Consider the following 23,006-nt stretch of genomic DNA (forward strand, 5'->3'; position numbering starts at 1 on the left):
CTAATTCTAATTCTAATTCGAAATCGAGTGTTTCATATTGTGATGATTGCCGGTTTTTGCGACAAATGGATACCAAAGGAGCATCGTTTGGCTCTTTTATTCGACGATATATTTGCAAACAAAAAATAATTTTTAAATAAAATTTTTATATACATATTTTTAGTGATCTAAAAAACCAATGATAAAAAATAAACATCAGTAAAAAACACTCAAAATCAACTCCAAATCTAAAGCCGAAAAAATTAATTTTTAGTTTATAAGCATAAACAAAAATACGAATGCGTATATTATCGATATTTTAAGTTACTAGGAATTTGCCCCGTGACCTCCGTAACATAAGAATTAATTAATTTAACCTTAAATTTAAAATTAATTTTACGTTTTTCTTTCGTAATATATATACGTCACCCTTACCCAACGCGGCGGCCATGAAGTAGGCATGAACCAACAGAGGGGGAGCCTGGGAGCGTGAGCACAGTGGCGCGAATCATGTGATGCAGTGAATCGACTGGATTGGGAAACGATATTGCAGTTGCAGCGGTAACAGATCCAATTGCACTATCTTTTAATCTATATGAGTTTGTGCCTCAAATTGCCCTACTTTTAATAATCCACAAGTTTATGCCATGCCATGACCAAACTACAATGCTAGTCGCTGAGCATTTCGACTTGTCACCTTTGTGTGGGTACGTAGGATCATCGATTTTCGCGTGTTGTTTGGTGCAAGAAAACGCGAGGTGTAGCGAGGCACGTAGGCAACGGCTGCTCAGCTGTTGGAACGTAAAATGGTTGCTAAGCGAAGTGGACACTGTTACAAATCGGTTATATCAAATTTGGAAAGATTATAACATAACTGCATGCCTGCATCTGAACAACTATCAAGTTGATGAAATTTGTCTGACAATCAAACAACCCTAAAGTACACAGGCAAAAATAATTAAGGGAAAAATGTGTCCTTAGCCGTTTAGAATAAATATTAAAAAATTGTAAGGAATAAACAAAATCAGAAAACCTAGAAAGGAAATTCCTTTTTACACATATGAGAAAACAAAACAAAGAACTGAAAAAAAACAATCATAAATCCTCTCGTGAAAGGAACTAAAAATAGAGGTCGCCGTTCGTCTCCGTCGTTTCGTTCTCGCGTCCTCCATTTCCAAAGTCCAAGCTTTTCTTCCTCCCTCTCCTCTTCAGGGAAGCTAAGCCAGCACGCGCCACCGACCAACCTCCCGAACCCGCAGGATCCGGAGGCAGCGCACGCGCTCGCATTCCTCCTCCGGCTCCGGCATTCGTCTTGCCCGCCCGGCGCCATGCCGCGGCGGGGCGAGACGGCGGTGGTCCCCATCGAAACGGGCGGCGGCGGCGGCGGCGGGCAGGACCGGCCGAAGAGCCCGCGCCGGCGCAGCCATGGCCCGGGGCACTACGGCCACGGCCAAGGCCCTAACAGGCACCACCACCGGAGCCGTCCTCCGCCGCCGCCACCGCCGGAGTTCCGGCCGTTCCGGCGGTGGTTCCCGTTCCTCGTGCCGCTCTTCGTTGTCGTCAATGTCGCGCTCTTCGTCCTCTCGATGTACATCAACGACTGCCCCGCGCACGCGCAGGCCGCCGGCGCCGCGATAGGCGGCTCCGTCGGGGAGGGCGCCGCCGCGGAGGGGTGCTGGCTCGAGCCGGAGCTCGGGAGGTTCGCGTTCCAGTCGTACAAGGAGAACCCCCTCATTGGGCCCTCCTCCGCAACGTAAGGCTCCCATGTAATCCACACAAAATTTAGATCCTTTCGACTTTCCCATAATTTGATTTGATTTGATAAAATGTGCTTCCATTTTCAGTTTACACCTAATTATTTTTATATCCTAGGCGTCCTTAAGGAGCAGCGCAGCTGTTAGTGTGAAATTTTGCTATTTTTCTGGTTGAGGAGATGGTTGACTCTGTAGAACATTGGGGTTTCGTATCAAAACAGGCATAATTTAGCTTAGGTTTAGGTCAAATGCATTCTCTTTGTCCATTAATGGTTTATGGTTCAATCTTCAAACTTTGTTTTTGGTCATTGTTGGTAGCCTGGGTAAAAATAGTGGATGTGCCTGTTGATGCCATTTGTTTGAATCTTATCAACGGTCGGTACATCTATATTGTTTGATCAAAATGTGCTTTCCATCTCAGTTTTCACGTAAAAAATTTGATATTCTAGTCGTCTTTTAAGGAGCAGTGCAGCTGGTAGTGTGGAATTTCGCATTTTTCTGGTTGTGGAGATGGTTTATTTGGTAGGCCATTGGGGTTTCTTATCAGAATTTGAAACAGGAATTATTAGCTCAGGTTTAGTTCAAATGCCTTTTCTTTTTCCATGAATGTTTCAATCTTTAAACTTTGTTTTTGGTCATTGTTGGTAGCCTGCGTAAAAATGGTGGATGTACCTGTTGGTGCCATCTGTTTGAATTTTATCAAAGTTGCACGGTTGGTGCATCCATATTATTTCTGTGGATAATCTTGTGCCTTTTAAAAATAAACAATTTAGCTGTAATTCATAAGTTCGTTAGTTTTGATCCAAAATTTCTTTTCTTTTTAAATGTATAATTTTGTGGTTAGATTCCTGAACTCTAGAAATCGACCCTACTAATAGTGTGGTAGGGCCTGAGGATCATTAAAGGTGAATTTACGTTTCTCTTCTTGTTTAATTGGGCAACACTACCTTCATTTAGTTGTATTGTGCTTCGCTGATATATTTAAGCTGAATTTTCAATGAGATGGTTGCAGGGGTGGAATAGATAATCTTAATATGCAAGGCAAAAATGTCATAGAATAAGCAATTCTTTGTGAATATGTGAAATTATCAGCTAGGTTTTCTCAGTGTCACCTGAATATTCATTTTCAACATGGTTTGACGCTGTACTGCACTAGTGACTTTATATGCAAGATTTGGTCTACTCTACCCTCATTGTGTAGTTATATTAATCCATTTGATATCTGAAGTGCTGCATTGTCTTCTCTTACAATAAAATGACTGTTTGCTACCAGCAGCGAAGCAAATGAAATGTGCAAAGATGTTACATTTTTGTGTACCTTTATACTTGTGTTGCCTCTTCTTGTCTGATAGGAAATTTTGTAAAAATAGGAAAAGATCTACAATACCGCACAATCTCTTCTAAATATTGTGTTACGATGCTATTAGGTGGACTGTGGATTCACTACAACTTTATTTCTGCTTATTGTTGATGCTGCTCCTTTGAAAGTTCAACTTACATATCTACCAATTCCTCAGGCTGTTGAGAATGGGGGCACTTGAAACTAGTAAAATTACCAAAGACCATGAAGGCTGGCGTCTCATCACATGTATTTGGTTGCATGCTGGTGTTGTCCACATACTTGCTAATATGTTGAGTCTCCTATTGATTGGAATCAGACTTGAGAAGGAATTTGGTTTCAGTAAGTATTCAAATAATTTCACACCGAACTTCTTGAGATCCTTGACAAATACTGTAGGTTTTACTCTCTGGAGTCAGGGTAATCTCTTCAAGAGCTAATTGGCATATAACTAAGACCATGGATTTTAAATTTTGAATGATTGTTCATTGCAGTGAGGATTGGCACACTATATGTGATCTCTGGGGTAGGTGGGAGCTTGCTGTCTGCTCTGTTTATGGTGTCAAATATCTCTGTTGGTGCCTCTGGTGCACTGTTTGGATTACTGGGTTCCATGCTGTCTGAGCTGATAACAAATTGGACAATATATGAGAATAAGGTTTGGACTCAGATCTATGCATTTCTTCACAAAACGTACACCATTATGAGCTGCTAATTTTGATCTTGTTTAACAATCCAGTTTGCAGCATTGTTAACTTTAGTTGTGATCATTCTCATCAACTTGGCCGTTGGGATCCTACCGCATGTTGACAACTTTGCTCATCTTGGAGGATTTACATCCGGGTTCTTTCTTGGTTTTGTTCTTCTAGTTCGCCCACAATTTGGATACATTAACCAAAAGAACTCTCCTCTTGGATTTCCCACGGGTACACCTAAACGCAAGTACAAGACATACCAGATCATACTCTGGGTCATTGCTACAGTAATATTGATTTCTGGGTAAATTTCTTCTCTATCAGCAAAAGCGCAATGATAAATGTATTCAGCCATGCATTTCAGCCACATGCTTGCATTTGCTAAACTTCAGTCTTGGCAGGTTCACCATTGGCTTGGTATTGGTATTGAAAGGGTTCAATGCCAGCGAGCACTGTTCTTGGTGCCATTATCTGAGCTGTGTACCTACTTCAAAGTGGAGCTGCAACGCACCAAGCAACTATTGCATGGTAACTTCACCTACAAAATCTGATCTTGCAATCACTAATTGGCATATAGTTCCATTTTGCTATCAGGCATTATAGGTGTGTTGTGTTTAACAGAAAACATAAATGGGTCATACAAAAAGGATACAAGAATGTCAATATTTCATACTTCTCTGAGCACATTTCACTTAATAAGAATCTCTTAGATAAAATTTATTATAAAAGGTTTCCTTGGTTTTGAACTATCAACTTGTTAGCGATTTTGCAATTCTACTGTTTAATTTCTACTTAGGGCTATGTCCTGAAGCTATTTGAATGTATAATGGCCTAGTACCTTTTGCTATATTTTGTACATTTTGTGATCTTTCTCTACCTGTAACCATGATCATATAGCTCTCTATGTTCTCACTGTAATTCTACTAATGTGGACCTTCTCCTGCAGTTGTCGCAGCTCGGAAATCAATTAAATCTGACATGCCAAAGCACTGGAAAGACTCAGACGTACACTCTCAACAATCCAAATAACACAGAAGCAATTAAACACCTGTGTGTTGGTTTTTGCAGTTAGCGATAAATGCTTTTAATGACAAGGAGTTCTCAGGTACTGTGCATTTCTGGAAGAGAGAAATAGAAGCTGCTTAGACGAGATTCTCTGGTGATGCATATGTTTGGCTTCTGTGGATTCATTCTGTGGTTTGTATTATGTGATGTAAATGTCAGTGGGCGGTTGTGGAAGATGCTAACTTGCGGCAGTAGTTCTGATTTCAGAAATATCAAGATTGTTCGAGTATAAACTGTTGTATGAGAGAAGGAAGCTTGGTGAATCTCTCCAGTAGATGGTGTTTATATACCATGTATAATTATTATCCAGAATATTACTGATACTGAGTTGTTGGATGGAGGGGAACCACACAAGTTTAGGAAGTAGAACTATATCCTAGCCTTCAAATATAGTTAGATCAATCAAACACACCAAGGTCAAGGATGGCTATGCAGACCCATGTAAATGTCCAACCATGTATGTAATTTAAATCACATAATGTCTCCAATGTATAACTACTACCTAGTTCAGTTCATTTATGCTTTTCTGCTACTGTTAGATATTATGTATCATACAAACATGTAGTGCTATATTCAGTGAGTTAACCCGAGAAGATGAGCAAACATGACAATTGTGAGCTTATGACAGACCAACATTTCTATATCTTTTTTGTGTGTGTTGTGTGTGAAGTGTTCATGTCAATTGTCAGGCTGCGAACTGCTTGTCTTCAGTTGCTTCAAGATGTACTTCACCACCTCGCTTGTGGTCGCCTTCCGGCCTTCCCTGAAGTTCCAGAGCTCATTCGTGACGTGGCGTCCACGAGGATTGTACTCGTTGAGCTCAGCCATGGCGGCCTTCACTGCATTGCAAACACTGATGCCGTAATCAATGCATAGCTGCCTCAGTTTTGGATCATCTCCATCTACAACTTCCTGCAATCGTCCAGAAATGCAGCAGATTGGGGGGCTTATGATTCTTGGACTGGAAGTTCACAGAATGCAAGGTCAGAAATGGATGCAGAGAAACTGGTCAGTCACCTTTTCTTCTCCATCAACCTGAATAGTTGTGAATGGATGCCATGATGGTTTCTTTAGTTCTTCCTGCCAGTATGAGATCAGCATTGCAGCTTTGCCCCAAGGATCATCATCCCTGTGCTTCCTCTTGCATGCAAGATGAAAAGGCTTATCATCAAGTTCTCCCATCCTTTTTATCCCGATAATTGTGTTTTTGCTGATCGTCATGTTCTCGAAACCCTGATGATTGTGGCCATTTCATGGATGAAAAATGCATTTAACTACAATTCAACTCCCAAATAGAGCATTGAGAGCTTCTTGTGTTTTGTGAACACATGGATGTTTACCTTAATCAACTCCTGGCGAAGCTCTCGAAGCTCACTGAAGTTCATTTGCACTCTTTTTATGAGGTCAGCACAAGAGTCAACCAGCCTTTCTTTTTCTTCATCTATAATTGTTCTCAAACATATCATGATGCTGTAAATGTGTTCATAATCATCATGTCTAAGCCTCTCCCCTGCTTGTATTTTCATGTTCAGCTGCCGTACTGTGGATTCCAGTGCTTGCCTCTGCTCGAGCTGCTTCTCAAGTTGCTCTAATTTTGCATAAATGACTTCCATATCTTGCTACAAAAAACATATACAAATAAGTTCAGGCAAGAATTATCAATCTTTTTAAGCAATTGGTACAGGTGAACCTTGCTAATTGTTCTGTTGAAGATAAGAGAAGAAACCTTATGAATTTCTTGTAGCATTTGAGCATGGTCACCCACGCTGCACTGTCCACTTGGCAACATCATTGAGCTGATCTCTAGAGCACCCTGAGCAAGTTATTTGTGTTAGAAGAAATCATGTTTGTTCACCTCATTGCCTCATTTAACAGAGTTTTGGCTTTTAAGCACAAGCAAAAGCCAAAATATAGGGGTGACGAGTAAGGGCTAGTTTAGTTTGAGACCAAAAATCGACTTTACCAATTTGGCCAATACTAGATTTTAGCGAGTTGTGTTTGGATTAAATCAAAATAGCCTAATTTAACTAATGAAGTAGCCTATTTTTTTTTGAGAGAGAGAGTTGCCAAAATTTGGATTCAATCTAAATAGAGACTAAACACTATTAAAATTACCAAATATTACTAAGACCAATTTAGACATCAAATCAAACCGACCCTAAACAGTGGCAGAATCGCAAAAGTTTAAAAAAAAAAAAGTACAGGCAATCTACCTTAAGCTCCTCGATTCTCTGCGATTTTGTGTCAATCTCTTTTCCCGTTTCATCCAACTCTGATGCAACCCTCCCATTCTCATCGTGGACATCATGATTCATCTCCAACATTATGCATTCAGTAATTTTTCTAAGCTCTGCTTATCATCAACATCAAACAGCCTCTGAATAGATCAATTTCTGACCAAGACATCCATAAATTTGACATGAAATTCGCACATACTATTCACAAGTTTAGACAGAGGTATCAAAGATTTCGCCATGAAATTCTGACAAACCTTCGAGCTCGTGGTGGAGCCAGCGGCGGTATGCCGCCGCCTCCGCCGCCGCCTCGGCCATCTCCTCGCACTTGGCCTCCAAGAACCTGGCCCGCCCGTCGTGGTGTTCGGCGACGCCGGCGAGGTTCGCGGCCACCCTACCGTCCTCCGCGCTCCTCGCCGCGCAGCTGGCCTCCGGCAGGAACCTCCCGGCCGCGCCGTCGCCGGGCAGGCCCTCCTCCCCGGCGCCAGCGGTGGCGCCCTCGTCACGCCGGCGCAGCTGCCGACACTCCCTCCTCCGGGCGCCGGCGAGGTGGTGACGGTGACCGTGACCGTCGTGGGCCGCCGCTTCTTGGAGCGCGGTGGTTGGGACGCCGGCGAAGTGCTGCTGAGAGTGGACGGTGAGCGTGGTCGCTGCGGAGGCGTCGTCGTCGCCGGTGGCCGTGGCGGGAACGCCGGTCCACGGCCAGACGATGAGCTCGCCGCCGGCATTGTCCGTGTCAGCGTCGGCCATTGCGATGTCGCTCGACATGGGAGTCGTCTTCTTGATCGTTCAGTATGTTGAGTAGCTTCGCTGTGTCTTTTTTGTATGCAGTAATAACAGTAATATGATCATCGGTTTGTTTGTTGGTTTATACTGCCTCCGATTTTTTTATTTGATATTTTACTTTTAGATTTATATGTTAAAATTATATAACTATTACTTATTTTGTTCTAATTTGTTTTATAATTATATGTACTTTAGGTATAATTTACTCCCTCTGCATTTTAATATATGTCGCCATATCTTTTGTTACACGTTTGACATATCGTCTTATTTAAAAAAATTATGTAAATACGCAAAAGTGTAAGTTATGCTTAAAATATATTTAAGTTATAAAACCAATCACAACAATAAATCATAATTATATAATTTTTTTAATAAGACGAACGGCATATGTGTAATAAAAGTAAACGGCAGTATCTATTAAAATATGGATGAAGTACCATTTTACATGTTTATACAAAATATTTAAATAATAAGAATGATAGTAGAAAAGTTAATAATATGTCAAGCCCTATTTTGAAATCTTATCTGTGTATCTTTGTTCTAACTCTGAAAACATGTGATCTTTTTCTTCTCTAAATTATTGACTATGTAATACACTCCTTGTGTATTTTTATAGATAACGAAGCTAACTTTTTAGCACATATTCGGCTGTTTATCTAATAAAAAAACTTATGTCATTATTATTTATTTTGCTATGATAAAATTTGTTACTAAATATATTTCAATCATTAGCTTATATTTTCGTATATTTGCAAGAAAAAAATTGAATAAGTCAAATAGTCAAACGTGTGAAAAAAAATCAACGAAATCATTTAATAAAAATAAAAATCATAACTGTTTCATCTTAAGTCTAATCTGGGTGAACCAAATTTTGTTGGCAGCATTAAATTATGATATTTCATTTATTTCATCACAAGATACTACATATACGCCTCGTTGATTATTCGTAAGGATGGTTTTTCCCTTTGGAGCACCTGGTTTTGGCAAGTGTACCACCGGTGATACTACATGACTAAAGTCTAGACGAGACAAAAAAGAAAAGATGATGATACACTTAATAACAAATTAACAACAACCATTTACTTACCTATATCCCTAAAATATGCTACACGTTGGTATAGACAGCAAAACACTCGAAAAATATCTGACAAAATGTACCATGCACATTCCTTCCTATAGCTTGGATGGAAGGATGAAACTAACATCCATGAGGTTTTCATCGGATCAGAGAGGCAGCAGGTAGTGGAATTCAGCGCTGTAGGGCTCCACCTCCACCGCCTTGGCCGCCGCCGCCTTGCCGCCGGCGGCGAGCAGCTCCCTGATGGTGCACTTGAGCTGCCCCGACGGCCGCCCGGGCAGCTGGCTGTACACCCACTCCAGCAGCGACGCCGCGTCGTCGGCGAAGTCCCGCATGTGCCAGTGCAGCAGCCTGGGGACCACCACCTTCTTCTTGCTCGCCGCGCGCACCGACGACTCCAGGTACTCCACCTTGGCGCGCTCCAGCTCGTTCGACACGTCCTCTGCTGTGTACACTCTCAGCTGCACGAGATGTGTGTGTCAGGTTAACGAATCTGAATTCTGCACAAGAAACTGCAATCCTGAAATTTGATCAAGAAAGACTTGTTTTTTATGTGAACGATTCTGAACGTACTGCTGGTGAGGAGCGGCTGCCTCTGCATAGCGCGAACACGACGTTGGGTTCAGGGTATCCAAGTCCGTAGGAGAGCTGCAGATCTCTCTCTCTTTCGTCCATGATTCCCTTTCGTAATCAAGTTGTCGTTCTTGTTTAGTTCGGATCGAAATTGATGCATGGATGAATTGTGAAAATGTGAATCCTCTTACTTGCTTGCCTTCAGGGGAGTGCCTCAGGATGAGATGCTCGATCGACAAAACATTCAGAACTGTTCCTCCGACGTTCACGGAAGCCTGGTGGTAAAAATAAACACTTGCTCAAGCATGTGGATCAAGATCACCGAATTTTAAGTCGATTTCTCTGACAGGAAGAACAATCTACCTGATTCAGCAACCCAAGAAGCTTATCTGGAGAAGGAGGTAAGCCATGCTGAAGATATGCCTGAAACCAAGTACCGTTTCTTGGATTAGCTATGGTAATTTGATCACCAGTGTGTTTGTTGATCAGGGCAGCTTACTGTACATGCATTATGCAGAAGTTGTAGATGTTGATCCAGAATGCCAACTTCTGCTTGTTCGTCAGAAAACTTGGATCGACATTACAAAGCCTCTGCATCAAGATTCTGTGGAGGCAAAGCAAGTGACATCAGAGTGGAGTTTTACTCTGAATTACTGTAAGTCTGTACTGCAACCAAATTTATAGCTCACCTCAAGTTCTTGATGTCTACAAGACAGGACGATATGCGGCTTACATCAAATGAGCTTTTCGTAAATTCTACAAATCTCTTGTGGCACTCAATCTCCTTTGCTGCTCCGTCTCCGCCTAGCGACGCTCTTCGGTTCTTGAGAGAGCTAATGGCTGCACCGCCGCTCGAGGACGACTTAGGAACAAGACTTCTTGGGCCTATGCAAGAGATGTTGAGCTTTGATGTGCTGCTCAGCTCCAACTCTGTTGCATCCGTTGTTTTGTTCAGCTTGTGGAAGATGTTCACTGTCAGTTTGATCAGCTCCTCAGAGAGCTTGTTTGGCCCACTCAGGCAGATTTTCCTTTCAGGGAGCTTCAAATTCTCAAATGAGTGGCTGCTTCTTCGAATTTGCTCAACTTCCTCGCCTACTCAACAAAAAAAAAACACATGAATCAAAATGTTCTCTATCCTTCTCTGGTAGAAAAATACAATAAGATGTTCCTTTCTGCTGTATAATATTAAAAAGGAATCTGCAAAATTATGAACAAAGAGTAGACGGACACTGAATTTTATGTGTCCAGACTCTGAATACTTGAGCAAGAACCTAGCAACTTGCAACTTTGTATGAAACTATATTCCTGAAAACTTTTGCATTGCAAATGATGAGAATTGTGTACCTTTGCTAGAGACAGATCCAACAGAAGCCTTGCTTTCACATTCAAGAGCTTCATCACTGCCTGGACAAGGCAGCCTTGGGATCAATTCAGCTCCCTGGAGCTCCCTCCGGCCACCCAGACTGCAGATGGAGTGCCTCTGATGGCGATTCTGCGGCCAATTCTGCTGCTGCTGCTGAAAGATGCACTGATCAGTCCACTTGCGCTCCCGGTGAAGCCGCAGCCGCAAGTCGTCCACCTTCTTCTCCAGGTAGAATATCTCATCCTCCACTATTGCTAGCTCTGCAAGGAGGCCCCTGATCTGCAACAATGGAAATGAATTATTGACCTACCAGAGTGTAATCATATGATGGTCTACCAAAATGTTCAGTGATATACTTTTCTCGTGCCCTGATAGTTCATATGAACAAACATGCAGTGATAATTGATATGGATACAACAGATAGATATGTTTCTCACTTGCTCAGATTTCTCAGGAGAGTATGAAATACATCAGAACTTTTACAGTGACTGTTACCACAAGGTGAATTAAAAGGAATACAATTAAAAAAAGACTAAAAATTGTACTATGAATCTATGACTCCACCTTGCAAGCGATCGACAAGTTATAACGGGTACGAGTGGCCAGGATCCAAGGAAAGGCAGATCTGGTAGATAAGGTGTGATTATTTGTAGACAAATCAAGATTGTGCAATGCAATGGGCAAATAGTACTTGTATTGTCCTCATGTCAGGAGTCAGAGAGCCAGATAACATTGTACTAGGGTTGGAAGGAATCCAAAGTAGGCTCTGTTTTTCCACCTGACATAGTAAGAATCATTCACTGAGACTCTCTGAACTTCTGAAACCTATGAAAATTCCCCCATGCTTTCAATCATCTGTCACACACAGTTATGATAAGGGATCTCCTCTCCTGGTGTCTACTCCATGCTCATTGCAGATAAATACCAGGCATAAACTGGACAGTATCAGTATCAGGTGTCAAATCTTATGATGACAACTCCTTCTTGGACTGTACCGAAATGTTTCACTTGTAATCATGTTTTCTCCTGCGCCGATTGGACTTCTTCAGGCTCAACAGTCCCAGCAATGAGATGGACTGCTAAGTTTTTCTTCAAACTAACATGAAAGAGTGATTTTACTGTACTTGAAAAATATCACATTTTCCAGTGTTTTACCGATACCTCGTCAAGGACAGTAAAATCTCTCAATGGAACAGACAAAAAAAAAACATTTTTGAAGCATAGCAATTCACACTGTGAAGAACTCAAGATACACGGCATGATAAGTGTGCAGAAAATTCAGATGAAGAGAGGTTGATTGGATGAAGAGATACCTTGGTGGGAACGAGCGTGGAGAGGCAGCAATGGCAGACGACGCGGCCCTGGAGCGAGCAGTGGAGGATCCTGCTGAGGCGCTTCTCCTTCTCGAGCACCGCCTCCAGCTCCGACACCTCGAACTCCAGCTCCGCCCTCTTCCGGTGCTGCTCCTCCTTGTCCATCAGGAAGTACATGAGCTTCATCTTGCACCGCCGCACCCGCGGCCTTCTTATGCCCCCCGCCACCCGCCCTCGCCTCCGGTGGTGGTGGAGGTGGAGGTGGAGGGCGGAGGACGAGCCGGAGTAACTCCCGGCGGCGGACGCCCGTAATGGCGTCGGCGAGCTCATTTATGGCAGCCCCTCTCTCTCTCTCTCTCTCTCTCTCTCTCTCTCTCTCTCTCTCTCTCTCTCTGTGCCGGAAGAAACAGGAGCAACCTCTCGCCAGCGAATGGCAGCTCACTATCAGCTCAGTTGCACCGGTTGCTTGCCGCTCGGAGAGGGAGCAGAGGCGGCGGCGGCGGCGGCGGAGCGGTGGAAGAGCACGGCGTGATGAGGCGCGTCACGCTTCCCGTGGGCGTGAGCGCGAACTGCGGGGAGATGCAACGCATGAGCGGCTTAAATTCTCGCGAGCGGTTGGGTTTGGGGGCGTGAGGAGCTCGAAATTTACGCCGGTAATGGCGGGGAAGAAGCGGCGGCGGTTAAAACCGCCCGGTTAATTAACGAGTTAAACTCGAGCTTAATTACACACGGCTTTAACACACCGTTAAGCTTTGATTATTGATTACTAGAAATTTTCTTCATTTTTTTGCAGGACTTGAACTGCTTTCAGTGACAACCTGAACTTGACTAATCGAGAGTCGATGTTTGACGTATTTAGGCTGTCTTATTTAAAAATTTAGTACAAATAAAAAATAACCATTAATGTTTAAAGTCTTTTTTATAATAAAGTAGCTTACAAGCAAAAATAAATAATATTTTTATAATTTTTTGAATAAGACAAATGATTAAATATCTTATATTATAAAACGGAGGGAGTACTTTGGTTGGGGCCACACAATCAAATTATTCCTATATTATTAAATGTAAAATTTTCAGCGTATATTTTGACACTATTTCAAGTAGTTATAAAACTGGCCTCGAAATTAATTATCCGAAAACAAACACGGAAACACGTAATAGTAATCTAATACCGAGGACGACGGCACCTAGTGCACCTAGTCAATGAATGTTTCACCACTAATTACGCATACTTCCTCCCTAACCTCTTATGTTTGGCGACATCAGCCTGTTTATTGAGAGAGTTTAAGATAGAATTTGACTAAGTTCTAAACTATAACCGGCTTTATACATATATTTCACACATACTGCAACACATAATTATATTGGTTAATTCCTTTATTCTTATAATAATTAGATAGTCGATTAATCCAAAAATTTGAGCTATCAAACGAGGCAAGAGTTTGTCCAATTCTGGTGATTTTATTATGAATTTTTATGACCCAACCGCCTCATAATGGCAACCTGGGAAAGTTTTGTACTGCTCGAGAGAATATATCATCGTACGAATGTGTGATGCAAGGCCCTGATCTTCAGACATCTGACAAAAGATTGGTCCAAGATCTGAAATTGATTGGCAGCAACCGTGCAAAGTTTGCTGAACGGTTGCGTTCAGGCCAACGTGCAGATGAGCAGCACACAACACAAGATATTCCAAAATTTGAGGTACTATGGCAGTTAGCCTGTTACTTGGAATCAATCATGGGACCAAAAGATGCAAAAACCTAAAACCTCACCGCCCAATGCATAACATAATGCAGAACAACCAGAACTCCAGAAGTGAAGTGATGCCAGATTCATCAGACAGGCAAGCAAGCAGAGTAAAGAGTAGTGCAAGGAACCAGTGCAATCTGATCTGAAACTCACATGATATAACTCACGACAAAAGGAGCTAGACATTATTGGTTTGTATGTTCAGTGGTGTGCATTATTAGCATGCTCAAGCTGTAGTAGCTTCAGGGAAGTGAAGTGAGGAAAAGAGTAGCTGCTCCAGCACAAAATTACTAGCATTACATAAGCACAGAAAAAGGCATGTTCCTCTTCAGACATTTTTCCACGCCGAAGGTGAAAGAGGCGAAGATCTTAGGCAGACTTCACGGTAGCGGCGTTGATAATGTCGATGAATTCAGGCTACAGAAGGAAGTAAAAGAGATAGTATTCAGTGAATCAGGCAGTTATTATCTTGTATGCACAATCGTTCTACTGTGTTTGCATTCTTCTTTACCTTCAATGAAGCACCACCGACGAGAAAACCATCAACGTCAGGTTGTCCTGCCAGCTCCTTGCTGTTCGCAGCAGTTACAGAACCTGTAGCAAAATCATATGAATTATTAATATATCCAGACACCGTGATGATTGTCACACAAATTAAGGTGTTTGTTCAAGAATATGTACTATACCTCCATAGATGATCCGTGTGGATTCAGCAACCTCAGCACTGACATTTGTAGCGAGCCACTCCCTCAGCCCTGCATGCACCTGACACAGCAATAGAAACAAGATTATTGTTAAATCAAGATGTTTTAGAACTATTTGCGATTGAAAACAGATTTCTAGAGACGGCTTAGCACAGGTAACAATTCTGAAATGTACAGCAGCTCATGAACCAGAAAAATGTACACTTGCGTGCAGCTTATGAACATGAAACTTACTTCTTGTGCTTGAGCTGGTGTAGCAACTTTACCAGTTCCAATGGCCCACACAGGTTCGTAAGCAACAACCACATTAGTCCAATCCTTGATCTTTTCTGTAAAATAACACATAGTCATGTCAGCCTGAATTCTCATGTGATGTGATAATATTTTCTCAAATGATGCTAACTATGAGACATTACATAAAGTCTGCATCAAGACATTAACCACTTGAACCAGTAAAGGCAAAGAATAGTCTGTGAATTCTTCTGATCAACAAACATGTGCCCATTTTTAGAGTCGCACAGTGATATGCTTATATTATGAGTTGTACCAAGATTTTTCTGGTTTGAAATGTGTAGGATTTAGCCAAAGAAGTGAGGTGTGCATCAAAAGAGATCTAGCTAACTTTTTGCAAGATAAAGCTTCAATGCCTGGAAACTGATCCTAGATATCATTTGAACATGCAGCTAATCATATTCACAGCAAACAGTCAAGACCAAAATAAGTTCAGAATTCAAATACAGTCAAAAGGACCAAATGTAGAAAATAAATAAATACCAGCAATTGCTTTTGTTTGTGCAGAAACAACTTCCATGGTTGATCCAGATTCCCGCTGCTCGAGGGTCTCACCAACACATGCAATGACCTTCAAGCCCTGAGAGAGCGCATATGCCACCTTGTCTCCAACAAACTGCAATTCAGGGAAAGGCATATTACTATTGATGTGATTATGATACAAAAACCTCACAGTAAATCATCCACTGTGGCAAACAATATCACCTTTAGAAAAATAATTTGGCAATATATTGGATTAGGATCAAATTTAGTATCACCTAAGTAGATACAATGTTGTTTCCAGTAATTGCACTATTTCCAGCTGCCTAAAACCATACAAAATTTACATATGCACATTTAATAGAATGTAAACTAGACCATACCTCATTTGATTCTCCCAACAAGCTCCTCCTTTCAGAGTGTCCAAGAATAACCCAGGGAACACCAAGGTTGACAAGCATCTCAGCGCTGCATTAGAAACAATAGATTAAAAACCAAGTTAAAGAAAAGATGAGTTGAATGGTGAATGACCTATAACCTCGCCTAAAAGCAAAAGACAAATTGGACACTGCCAATCATAAAACACTAACTGTAACTAAGCAAATATAACAATATGCGACAGATAATATTAGGTGAAGGCAGATTAGCTTGAAAGATGGCACTATTTCTTGGTGATGTTAAACATGAGTCTCAGTCAAACAGCATAATGATGCATGTTTCTGCAAGTGGGTCTGTAGCTAACCTTCTGATGATCATTACAACATGCTGAGTGTGCAACTGAAACAGAACCGAGGACTAACCTGACCTCACCGGTGAAAGCCCCACCCTTCTTCACCCAACAATTCTGAGCAGCAACTTGGAACTCCGGGCGCAGCTGACTCTTGACCACAGGAAGGAACACATAAGGCGGGCTGACAACCACCTCTGCAGCACAATGGTAGCATGTGTTAGCTTTTTTCTATACAAATTTCTAAGGAATAACGAAAACACAAAAAAAAAAACTTAAAAGGAATCAAGCTGCAATGTAGGCCTACATACCAACAACATCTGGAGAAGGAACCTGTCCCTCATTCAGAGTTTTGACGATTTTGTCCACCTGATCAGCGGTCCCATTCTGTAACACCAAAATGAAACATGTCAGTATTTAGCAAGCAACTAACTGAAGATGGATATAACCCTGCCACACTAACGACATTCAAATGACGCAAGTTCTCAGTGCTTCTCTTACACATTTCTCACCACATACGTGTAGGAAACATGAATGCTACTACCAGTTTCTCACGATTGACAAAGCTGATCTGCACTACTCATAAATAAATTCTCCAAGTGTTGCCTCCTCGATCTGATTTAAATTCGAGACACTTGATAATACCCAACATCACACTTTTCGGGCTTGAGTCCGAACTGTGAAGTCTGAACCGAGCTACGTACCCAACATCACACTTTTCGCAAGATGAAACCTAGAAAGATCGATCGACTCCGAGCCCCCACTGTAAGTGCAGCTTCTAGCAGCTAATCTGGCATTGAAACGCCAAAAACGCATAATATCGCATCTGATTCCTAGGACTAGGATGAATGTTTCACTGAAAGAAGCACTAAACGACTGCAAGGAACCAGGACAGGAAAACAAGACAAAATCTTGTATATCCCGGATCTCAAAAGATCCGGCCTTTAACTGATGCATCTAACCTTCTCAACCAGACATCGAAACAACACACAAAAATACAACGATCTGAATATTCAGAGTGATAAAATCGTCCCTCGTGTTTCGAGAAAAGATCCATCTTTTCCGTATCAATCCCCACCCCCAAATCACTAAATCGTGTTCTAGAAAGCAACAGGAAAAAAATTCCACCGATTCATCGAGAAACAAGAACATGCAACTAGGGATTTCGAGCAGAAAAGGAAAAGGAAAAGGAAAATTACGCATTTCCAGTTGCCACCAACGAAGAACTTGCGGCCCATCTCGACGAGAGCTGAGCTGATTAGATTGGACTTGAGATGTGGAAGCTGGGGAGAGGGTTCAAGATTGGATTTTGGTTTTGTGGAGGAAGAAAAACTCGATGTCCAGGATAATATAGGGGGAGCAGAGGTGTGGCCTCCGATGAGATCACATCACATGACGATGACAGGTGGGTCCCACTTCCACCACAGATTTTTCTAGAGTTCTCTAGAATTATCTGCTTCTTTTTGAAAAAGAAAAGGTGTATAGCTATGTAAATAAATTCAAGCCAACAAATCAAACATATACTTACCAATACTTACTCTATCAAATTTTGGTAATTCTAAAGGTTTCTAGCATTAGAAACTCTGTCCAAATTTAGTAAAATTTTAACAAACATATCCAGAGTTATCAACATGTTCCAACGTCAAAATGTGCCAAAATTTGGCATTACCAAATTTTGTAAGGTTGAAAGTGCCCATAAAGCGAGAAACCCCTCCAGGCTTGCATCTTAATAATAATTGATCAAGTTAGACCATTTATTTTCTTCATATTCTGGTAGTACGCTGTTTGGAACTAAACTACTCAAATCCACTGATTCCAGCTCATTCCACGCATTCAGAACTGGGCAAATTGTTGCATTTTGTAGCAAAGGATGAGATGGCTTTCCTTTCCTTAAAACAAAAGGATATTCTCCAGAATCAAAGTATGACTTTGTTAGCCTAATACAGTATTAGTACTACTCGTTAAGGCGTTAAGTTCCCAGTTCTAACGTCAGAATCTGTTTAAGTCACCGGTAGCTCCATCCCTAAATATTTGATTTTTTATACACATTTGATTATTCTTCTTATTTAATTTTTTTTATTAAATATATAAATATATATATATGCATAAAAGTATATTTAATAATAAATAAAATAATATAAAAATAATTAATAATTGTTTAAAATTTTTAAATAAAACGAATAGTCAAACATCTTTAAAAAACCAACCCAAACTCAAGCATTTAGAACGAAGGAGTAATGTATAAAGAGGAAGTGCAAGAGCAGCGGCGGCCACTGGTAACGCCAGCGCCGCCGTGGCGTCGTCGGCGGCGAGTGGTTTGGTTTGGTTTCGAGCGGAACGGTGGGCGCCGGCGCCGGCGCCGCGGCATCGTGCGCCTGGATGCGAATCTCACAGTGTCATCGATCCCTTTCGCCTTTTCCTTTGCCTTTTTTCCCCCACGGCCCACGAAGGAAAGGAACCCAACCTGACGAGGCCCATATCTTTTTCCAGCGAGGCTAACCGGGCCCCTCTCTGAGAATCTTGGCCCGTTAAAAGGCCCGATTTGTTTTGGTCCAGACGGCAACTCATATTGTGCAAAATGCTTGTCATTTAGAGATTTTTTTTAGGAATAAGTTTATTCGAGGGCACTTAATTTAACCGTTGAGTTCGATTTTCTACAACAGGTCTCTCAACTGTTAAAATCGGTGCAAATAAGATCTCTCGGTGATACCATATTGTTCAAAGGGTTTGGCGAAGATAGATTTTTTCTTTATCTCCATCTAGTGAGGCTGCATGTCAGTTTTTGCTCTGTGACTTTACATAGTGCACTATGTTTATATTAATGGAGATAAATTGCATAGTGCATTGGATTAGGGTAGGGTTTACATTAATGCAACCAGGCGGTTAATACGGTTACCGCACCGTAACCGTGGCAATCCATGAAAAACCAAACAAAATTTATCAAAAATCATATTACTTTCTTATTAGACTACTTTGGGTGATTCGATCTTGAATAAGATATGGTATTGTTCACAGTCCTACTCCACTCCTCAGTTAATCAATCATTAGTATCACATCGAAAGCACATGACGAATGATATTTTTAAAATACAAGAACGAGATGTTTATTGCTGTTGTTAGTTGAGTGCTTAGGTTGACCCCTCAGTCGTCTGGGAGATGACCAACTTGGGAGATTAATTAGTGGAATATATCATCATTAATTCAAGCCAGCACAGGCCATCGTCTAAAAGAAGCAATCAACTTTTTGTGCGTTCTGTGTCAGCTGTTCTTCTTTGCACTGCACACCAACTTTCTCGCCATTGGAGGATTCAGCTTTTATAGGTAAAGTGATGCTGCTTCTGGTTGGGTTCACCTAATTATCTCTTGTCTAATTAGCTGCCTAAAAGGAAGGCCATTTGGAGCTTGCTCAATTGGAATTTGGAAGGTACTAACTAGCTTGCTAGCTATCGATGTGTATTTGGGATTAATTAACATGTGGAAATAATCCGATTAATTGGAGCAGATCGCTGGTTATAAACACGATATGCTGTCATTGACGGGGATGATGATGCTACAAGGCTATATATATAGATGCTTCGTCGTGCCGTAAACGCTGTGTTACTATTATTATTCACTATTTTTTGATTTAACTCCGTTAACTTTTGAACCTTTTGAACCTATGTTTGACTTTTTTCAAATAATTATGAATCACGCTTAAAGTATCTTTAATAATAAAATAATTAATAATTTTTTTATAAAACAAATGGTCTAATGTATATTTAAAATTAAAAACATCACATAAAAGTGCAATGTTAATTATTGCTCCATCCAATTAAAATACTTGTTTTAGACAAGACGGACACCAAACTTTAAAACCTTAGCTTTAGCTATGAATAGCTTCTAGGATATTTGAAAACATGGAGACCACATGGATCGATTAATCTTTAAAAATTCTTCAGTAAAATCGTATATTTGTTTATTTCTATATAGGATTACATATATTGTAATATTAAATATGTTTCATATTATAAAATGTTTTAACTTTTTCTGAAAGACAAACTTCTTTCAGGTTTGACCAAAATTATCGAAAATATATCAATATTTTAATATAAAAGAAATATACTCTCACAATATATTCAATTACCTATTTAATGAAACTAGTGGTGTGGATATTATTATATTTCTCTATAAATTTAATCAATTTCAAGAAGTTTAATCTAGAAATATCAAAACATAAATTATAATATGTAACCGAGAGAGAGAAAAAAATAGTATTCAAGGTTGTATTTTGAAAACCGAGTTATTGTCCATGACGACCAAACTTTGCAAAATGGAGAGGGTAGAGATTAGAGACCATCATTGTTGTCGTCTATTAATAATGTAATACATTATTGCTGACGTTCTGTATATATACTACTGCATCTACGTTGCTACACCGCTGCCTTCACTTATGTATAGCCACGTTGACGTATACTATTTCACACGTTGCTGTCTGCATTGTCAATTTGTCATGGAACCGTAAAACGTTGTATTAAATGTTAATTAGTACCGAGCACATTGTCGTATGTGTCTATGGCTCCATTGCGACACGGTTGTCGTATGTGTTGAACATGGTGAGTTACGGTGGTTGATATTCTTCTTGCTCCTTAATATCTTAAGCAGAAACTGCCATTAGTCAATATCAATTTAATACTCTATTAGTGGATCTAGAGTGGCCTACTTAATTGTAATATCGCCTGTAGAAACATTCAACTCCAACTGCATACTTTGGAAACATCTACATGCTTCTCTCTCTTTGATAATGTCCGTCTCAATACATAATTTCACAGCATAGTTACCAAGATATTAAACTAGTTAACCGAGTCACAGATGAGTTTCATGGTATGAAACTCCTCTATCATCTCATAAAACTTCCTCACTTAATGACCTTGTCAACTCAGCAATTTAACTGATGTGACACCTTATTTAATGTGCATAACATCCGTGAAACATACATCGATCTAAGTTGATCTCTCTTAAAAAAAAACATGTCAGTTCTTATGCAATTTTATCAGTTCGTCCAAGCAGGTATTATTGTTGCAAGAGTCCAGGACCTGATAGGAAGATTTAGGTTCTGCACCTTGTGAGCGCCATCTCTTAAATAAAATCAGCATTATTGATTATTTCTCTCTTTTATCTCTTTTCTCCAGCTGGGCTTGCTTAATTGGAATTGGAACTAGCTAGCTGCTATTGTCACTTATGTGAATATGGTGCATGTATACCCCATTATCTATATTCTGAAAGAAAGGCAAGGATGGTGTCAGAAAATGTGCCACCTCTGTTGTATATATTTTTATCAACTACTCAATTTACTTTAATATTATAGTCCTACATATTGTTTCTATTTTTATTTCATCTATAAAATATACATTACATATCTCCAGGGTCGAATTGTCTTAAAAACACCACGAGTGATTTGTTCCGGACAATAGTAACACGCGCATAATTTATATTATTCGTCATAAAACACAAACATTTAACTAGTTTAGATAAATTTATGGAGATTGCTGGACTACCTGAGCAGATCGCTAGCTATTTCAAACGGCGCCGTGCTTGATAGGGATACATGTTGCTAACCTGCATCATCATCAGGCAGTGAAAAATGTATTAAAAGTTAATTATAACCGAGCCCATTGTCGTACATGTCTTAATGTATAAGGCTCCATTGCGAGACCGTTGTCGTTACCTACGGATGTCAACGTTGTAACACACACAACGGTCGACATCTTAATCAGAAATTGTCATTGTCATTGTCAGGATAATTAATTAAGAATCGAGATCCATATAATAGCTGGATTTAGGCCCCGTTTGGCTCCTTCTGAATTCTATATCCTGGAACAACTCCAGAGTAATAGGTCAAATTTTGAAAAGCAACATCTAAATATTTCTCTTTGATCTCCTCCTCCTTTTCTTTTTCTTTCTTTTTTTTAAAAAATTCTGGATGCAATCCATATGCCCATTTCTGCAGACCAATGGGATATGCACTATTCATTTGTTAGTTGGCAGGATTTTTTTGAATTGATAGTGGAGGCTAAAATGCTAAATGAAACTGTATCTGTGTCGAAGTTGGGATCGATTTAAGAGGCCATGAGATAATTTGAAATTCAGAAAGGTTTACTGAAAATTCGAAAAGATTGATCGCTCGCTCTCTGCGTCCCTTTATACATTGCTCTGTCCGTCATTTGCATGGGCGAGATGTGCCATTATTGTCCCTCGTACATACGAGAGTATGCATTTTTACAACCTTACTTTTTTTTAAGTTTTAAAAAAAACTCTCACCGAATAAGACGAAAGTCGTCAAACATGTTTTTTTTCTTGACCGAAGAAAGTGACATGCATATTCTCCATGAACCACTGCTCAATTAAAAAAAGTGAATGGGGGTAAAAAAGGTGGTTGTGTTTGTTAAACCAAAAGGTGTATTATTCATTCGTACCCCTCGGTTTTTTATATCTAACGTTGTTGGGGTGATTGTTTCTCTCTCTTTTTTTGAGAAAAACCAAACGACGTATTTGTAAATAAAAAATAATTTATAAATAAAACTCTCATATACATATTCTTAGTCATATAAAAGGCAAAGATGAAAAATAAATTTAGTTAAAAAAATCTTAAAATCAACTCTAAGTTTTAGGTTGAGAGTTTAAATTTTAACTTAAAGCCTAAGCGAAAAACATGGGCTAAATTGCTTAGGTTGAAAATGGGCATAACATCGTATAGTTGTGTTATACTATTTCAACAAAATAACACTTCCCCAAAACAGACATTATTTTATTCTATCTCAGATGATTCTTGTGTTATACATATATCATCTGAAAAATACATTTTCTATTTTTTTCAACATTGAAATAGAACATGGTA

The 23,006-nt window shown here is 40.2% G+C and overlaps 4 protein-coding genes across 4 annotated transcripts; 1 reads left to right on the forward strand and 3 right to left on the reverse strand.

Annotated features, from left to right (window-relative positions):
• The first annotated feature begins 1,179 nt into the window (after positions 1 to 1,179).
• LOC102715530 (RHOMBOID-like protein 1) lies at positions 1,180 to 5,460 on the forward strand. Its single transcript, XM_006645434.3, has 6 exons — positions 1,180 to 1,732; positions 3,251 to 3,414; positions 3,567 to 3,730; positions 3,812 to 4,071; positions 4,169 to 4,295; positions 4,714 to 5,460. The coding sequence occupies exons 1-6, from the start codon at positions 1,308 to 1,310 to the stop codon at positions 4,837 to 4,839; spliced, it is 1,266 nt and encodes a 421-aa protein (XP_006645497.3). The 5' UTR covers positions 1,180 to 1,307; the 3' UTR covers positions 4,840 to 5,460.
• A 50-nt stretch (positions 5,461 to 5,510) lies between these two features.
• Positions 5,511 to 7,816, reverse strand: LOC102715808 (factor of DNA methylation 2-like). The gene is made up of 6 exons (XM_015838352.2): positions 7,324 to 7,816; positions 7,046 to 7,182; positions 6,559 to 6,645; positions 6,173 to 6,451; positions 5,850 to 6,065; positions 5,511 to 5,744 (listed from the first exon to the last, which is right to left on the reverse strand). Exons 1-6 carry the CDS (start codon positions 7,814 to 7,816, stop codon positions 5,511 to 5,513), a joined length of 1,446 nt encoding a protein of 481 aa, XP_015693838.2.
• A 915-nt stretch (positions 7,817 to 8,731) lies between these two features.
• Positions 8,732 to 12,749, reverse strand: LOC102716082. Its single transcript, XM_040520799.1, has 8 exons — positions 12,180 to 12,749; positions 10,848 to 11,145; positions 10,193 to 10,595; positions 10,008 to 10,107; positions 9,867 to 9,926; positions 9,695 to 9,778; positions 9,504 to 9,611; positions 8,732 to 9,391 (listed from the first exon to the last, which is right to left on the reverse strand). The coding sequence occupies exons 1-8, from the start codon at positions 12,507 to 12,509 to the stop codon at positions 9,077 to 9,079; spliced, it is 1,698 nt and encodes a 565-aa protein (XP_040376733.1). The 5' UTR covers positions 12,510 to 12,749; the 3' UTR covers positions 8,732 to 9,076.
• A 1,303-nt stretch (positions 12,750 to 14,052) lies between these two features.
• On the reverse strand, positions 14,053 to 17,460 carry LOC102715700 (triosephosphate isomerase, cytosolic). Its single transcript, XM_006643691.3, has 9 exons — positions 17,333 to 17,460; positions 16,445 to 16,520; positions 16,207 to 16,330; positions 15,790 to 15,874; positions 15,410 to 15,542; positions 14,870 to 14,964; positions 14,618 to 14,696; positions 14,443 to 14,525; positions 14,053 to 14,348 (listed from the first exon to the last, which is right to left on the reverse strand). Exons 1-9 carry the CDS (start codon positions 17,369 to 17,371, stop codon positions 14,301 to 14,303), a joined length of 762 nt encoding a protein of 253 aa, XP_006643754.1. The 5' UTR covers positions 17,372 to 17,460; the 3' UTR covers positions 14,053 to 14,300.
• Between the last annotated feature and the right edge of the window lie 5,546 nt (positions 17,461 to 23,006).

This window comes from Oryza brachyantha, chromosome 1 (genome assembly GCF_000231095.2).
Source record: "Oryza brachyantha chromosome 1, ObraRS2, whole genome shotgun sequence".
Classification (NCBI taxonomy): domain Eukaryota; kingdom Viridiplantae; phylum Streptophyta; class Magnoliopsida; order Poales; family Poaceae; genus Oryza; species Oryza brachyantha.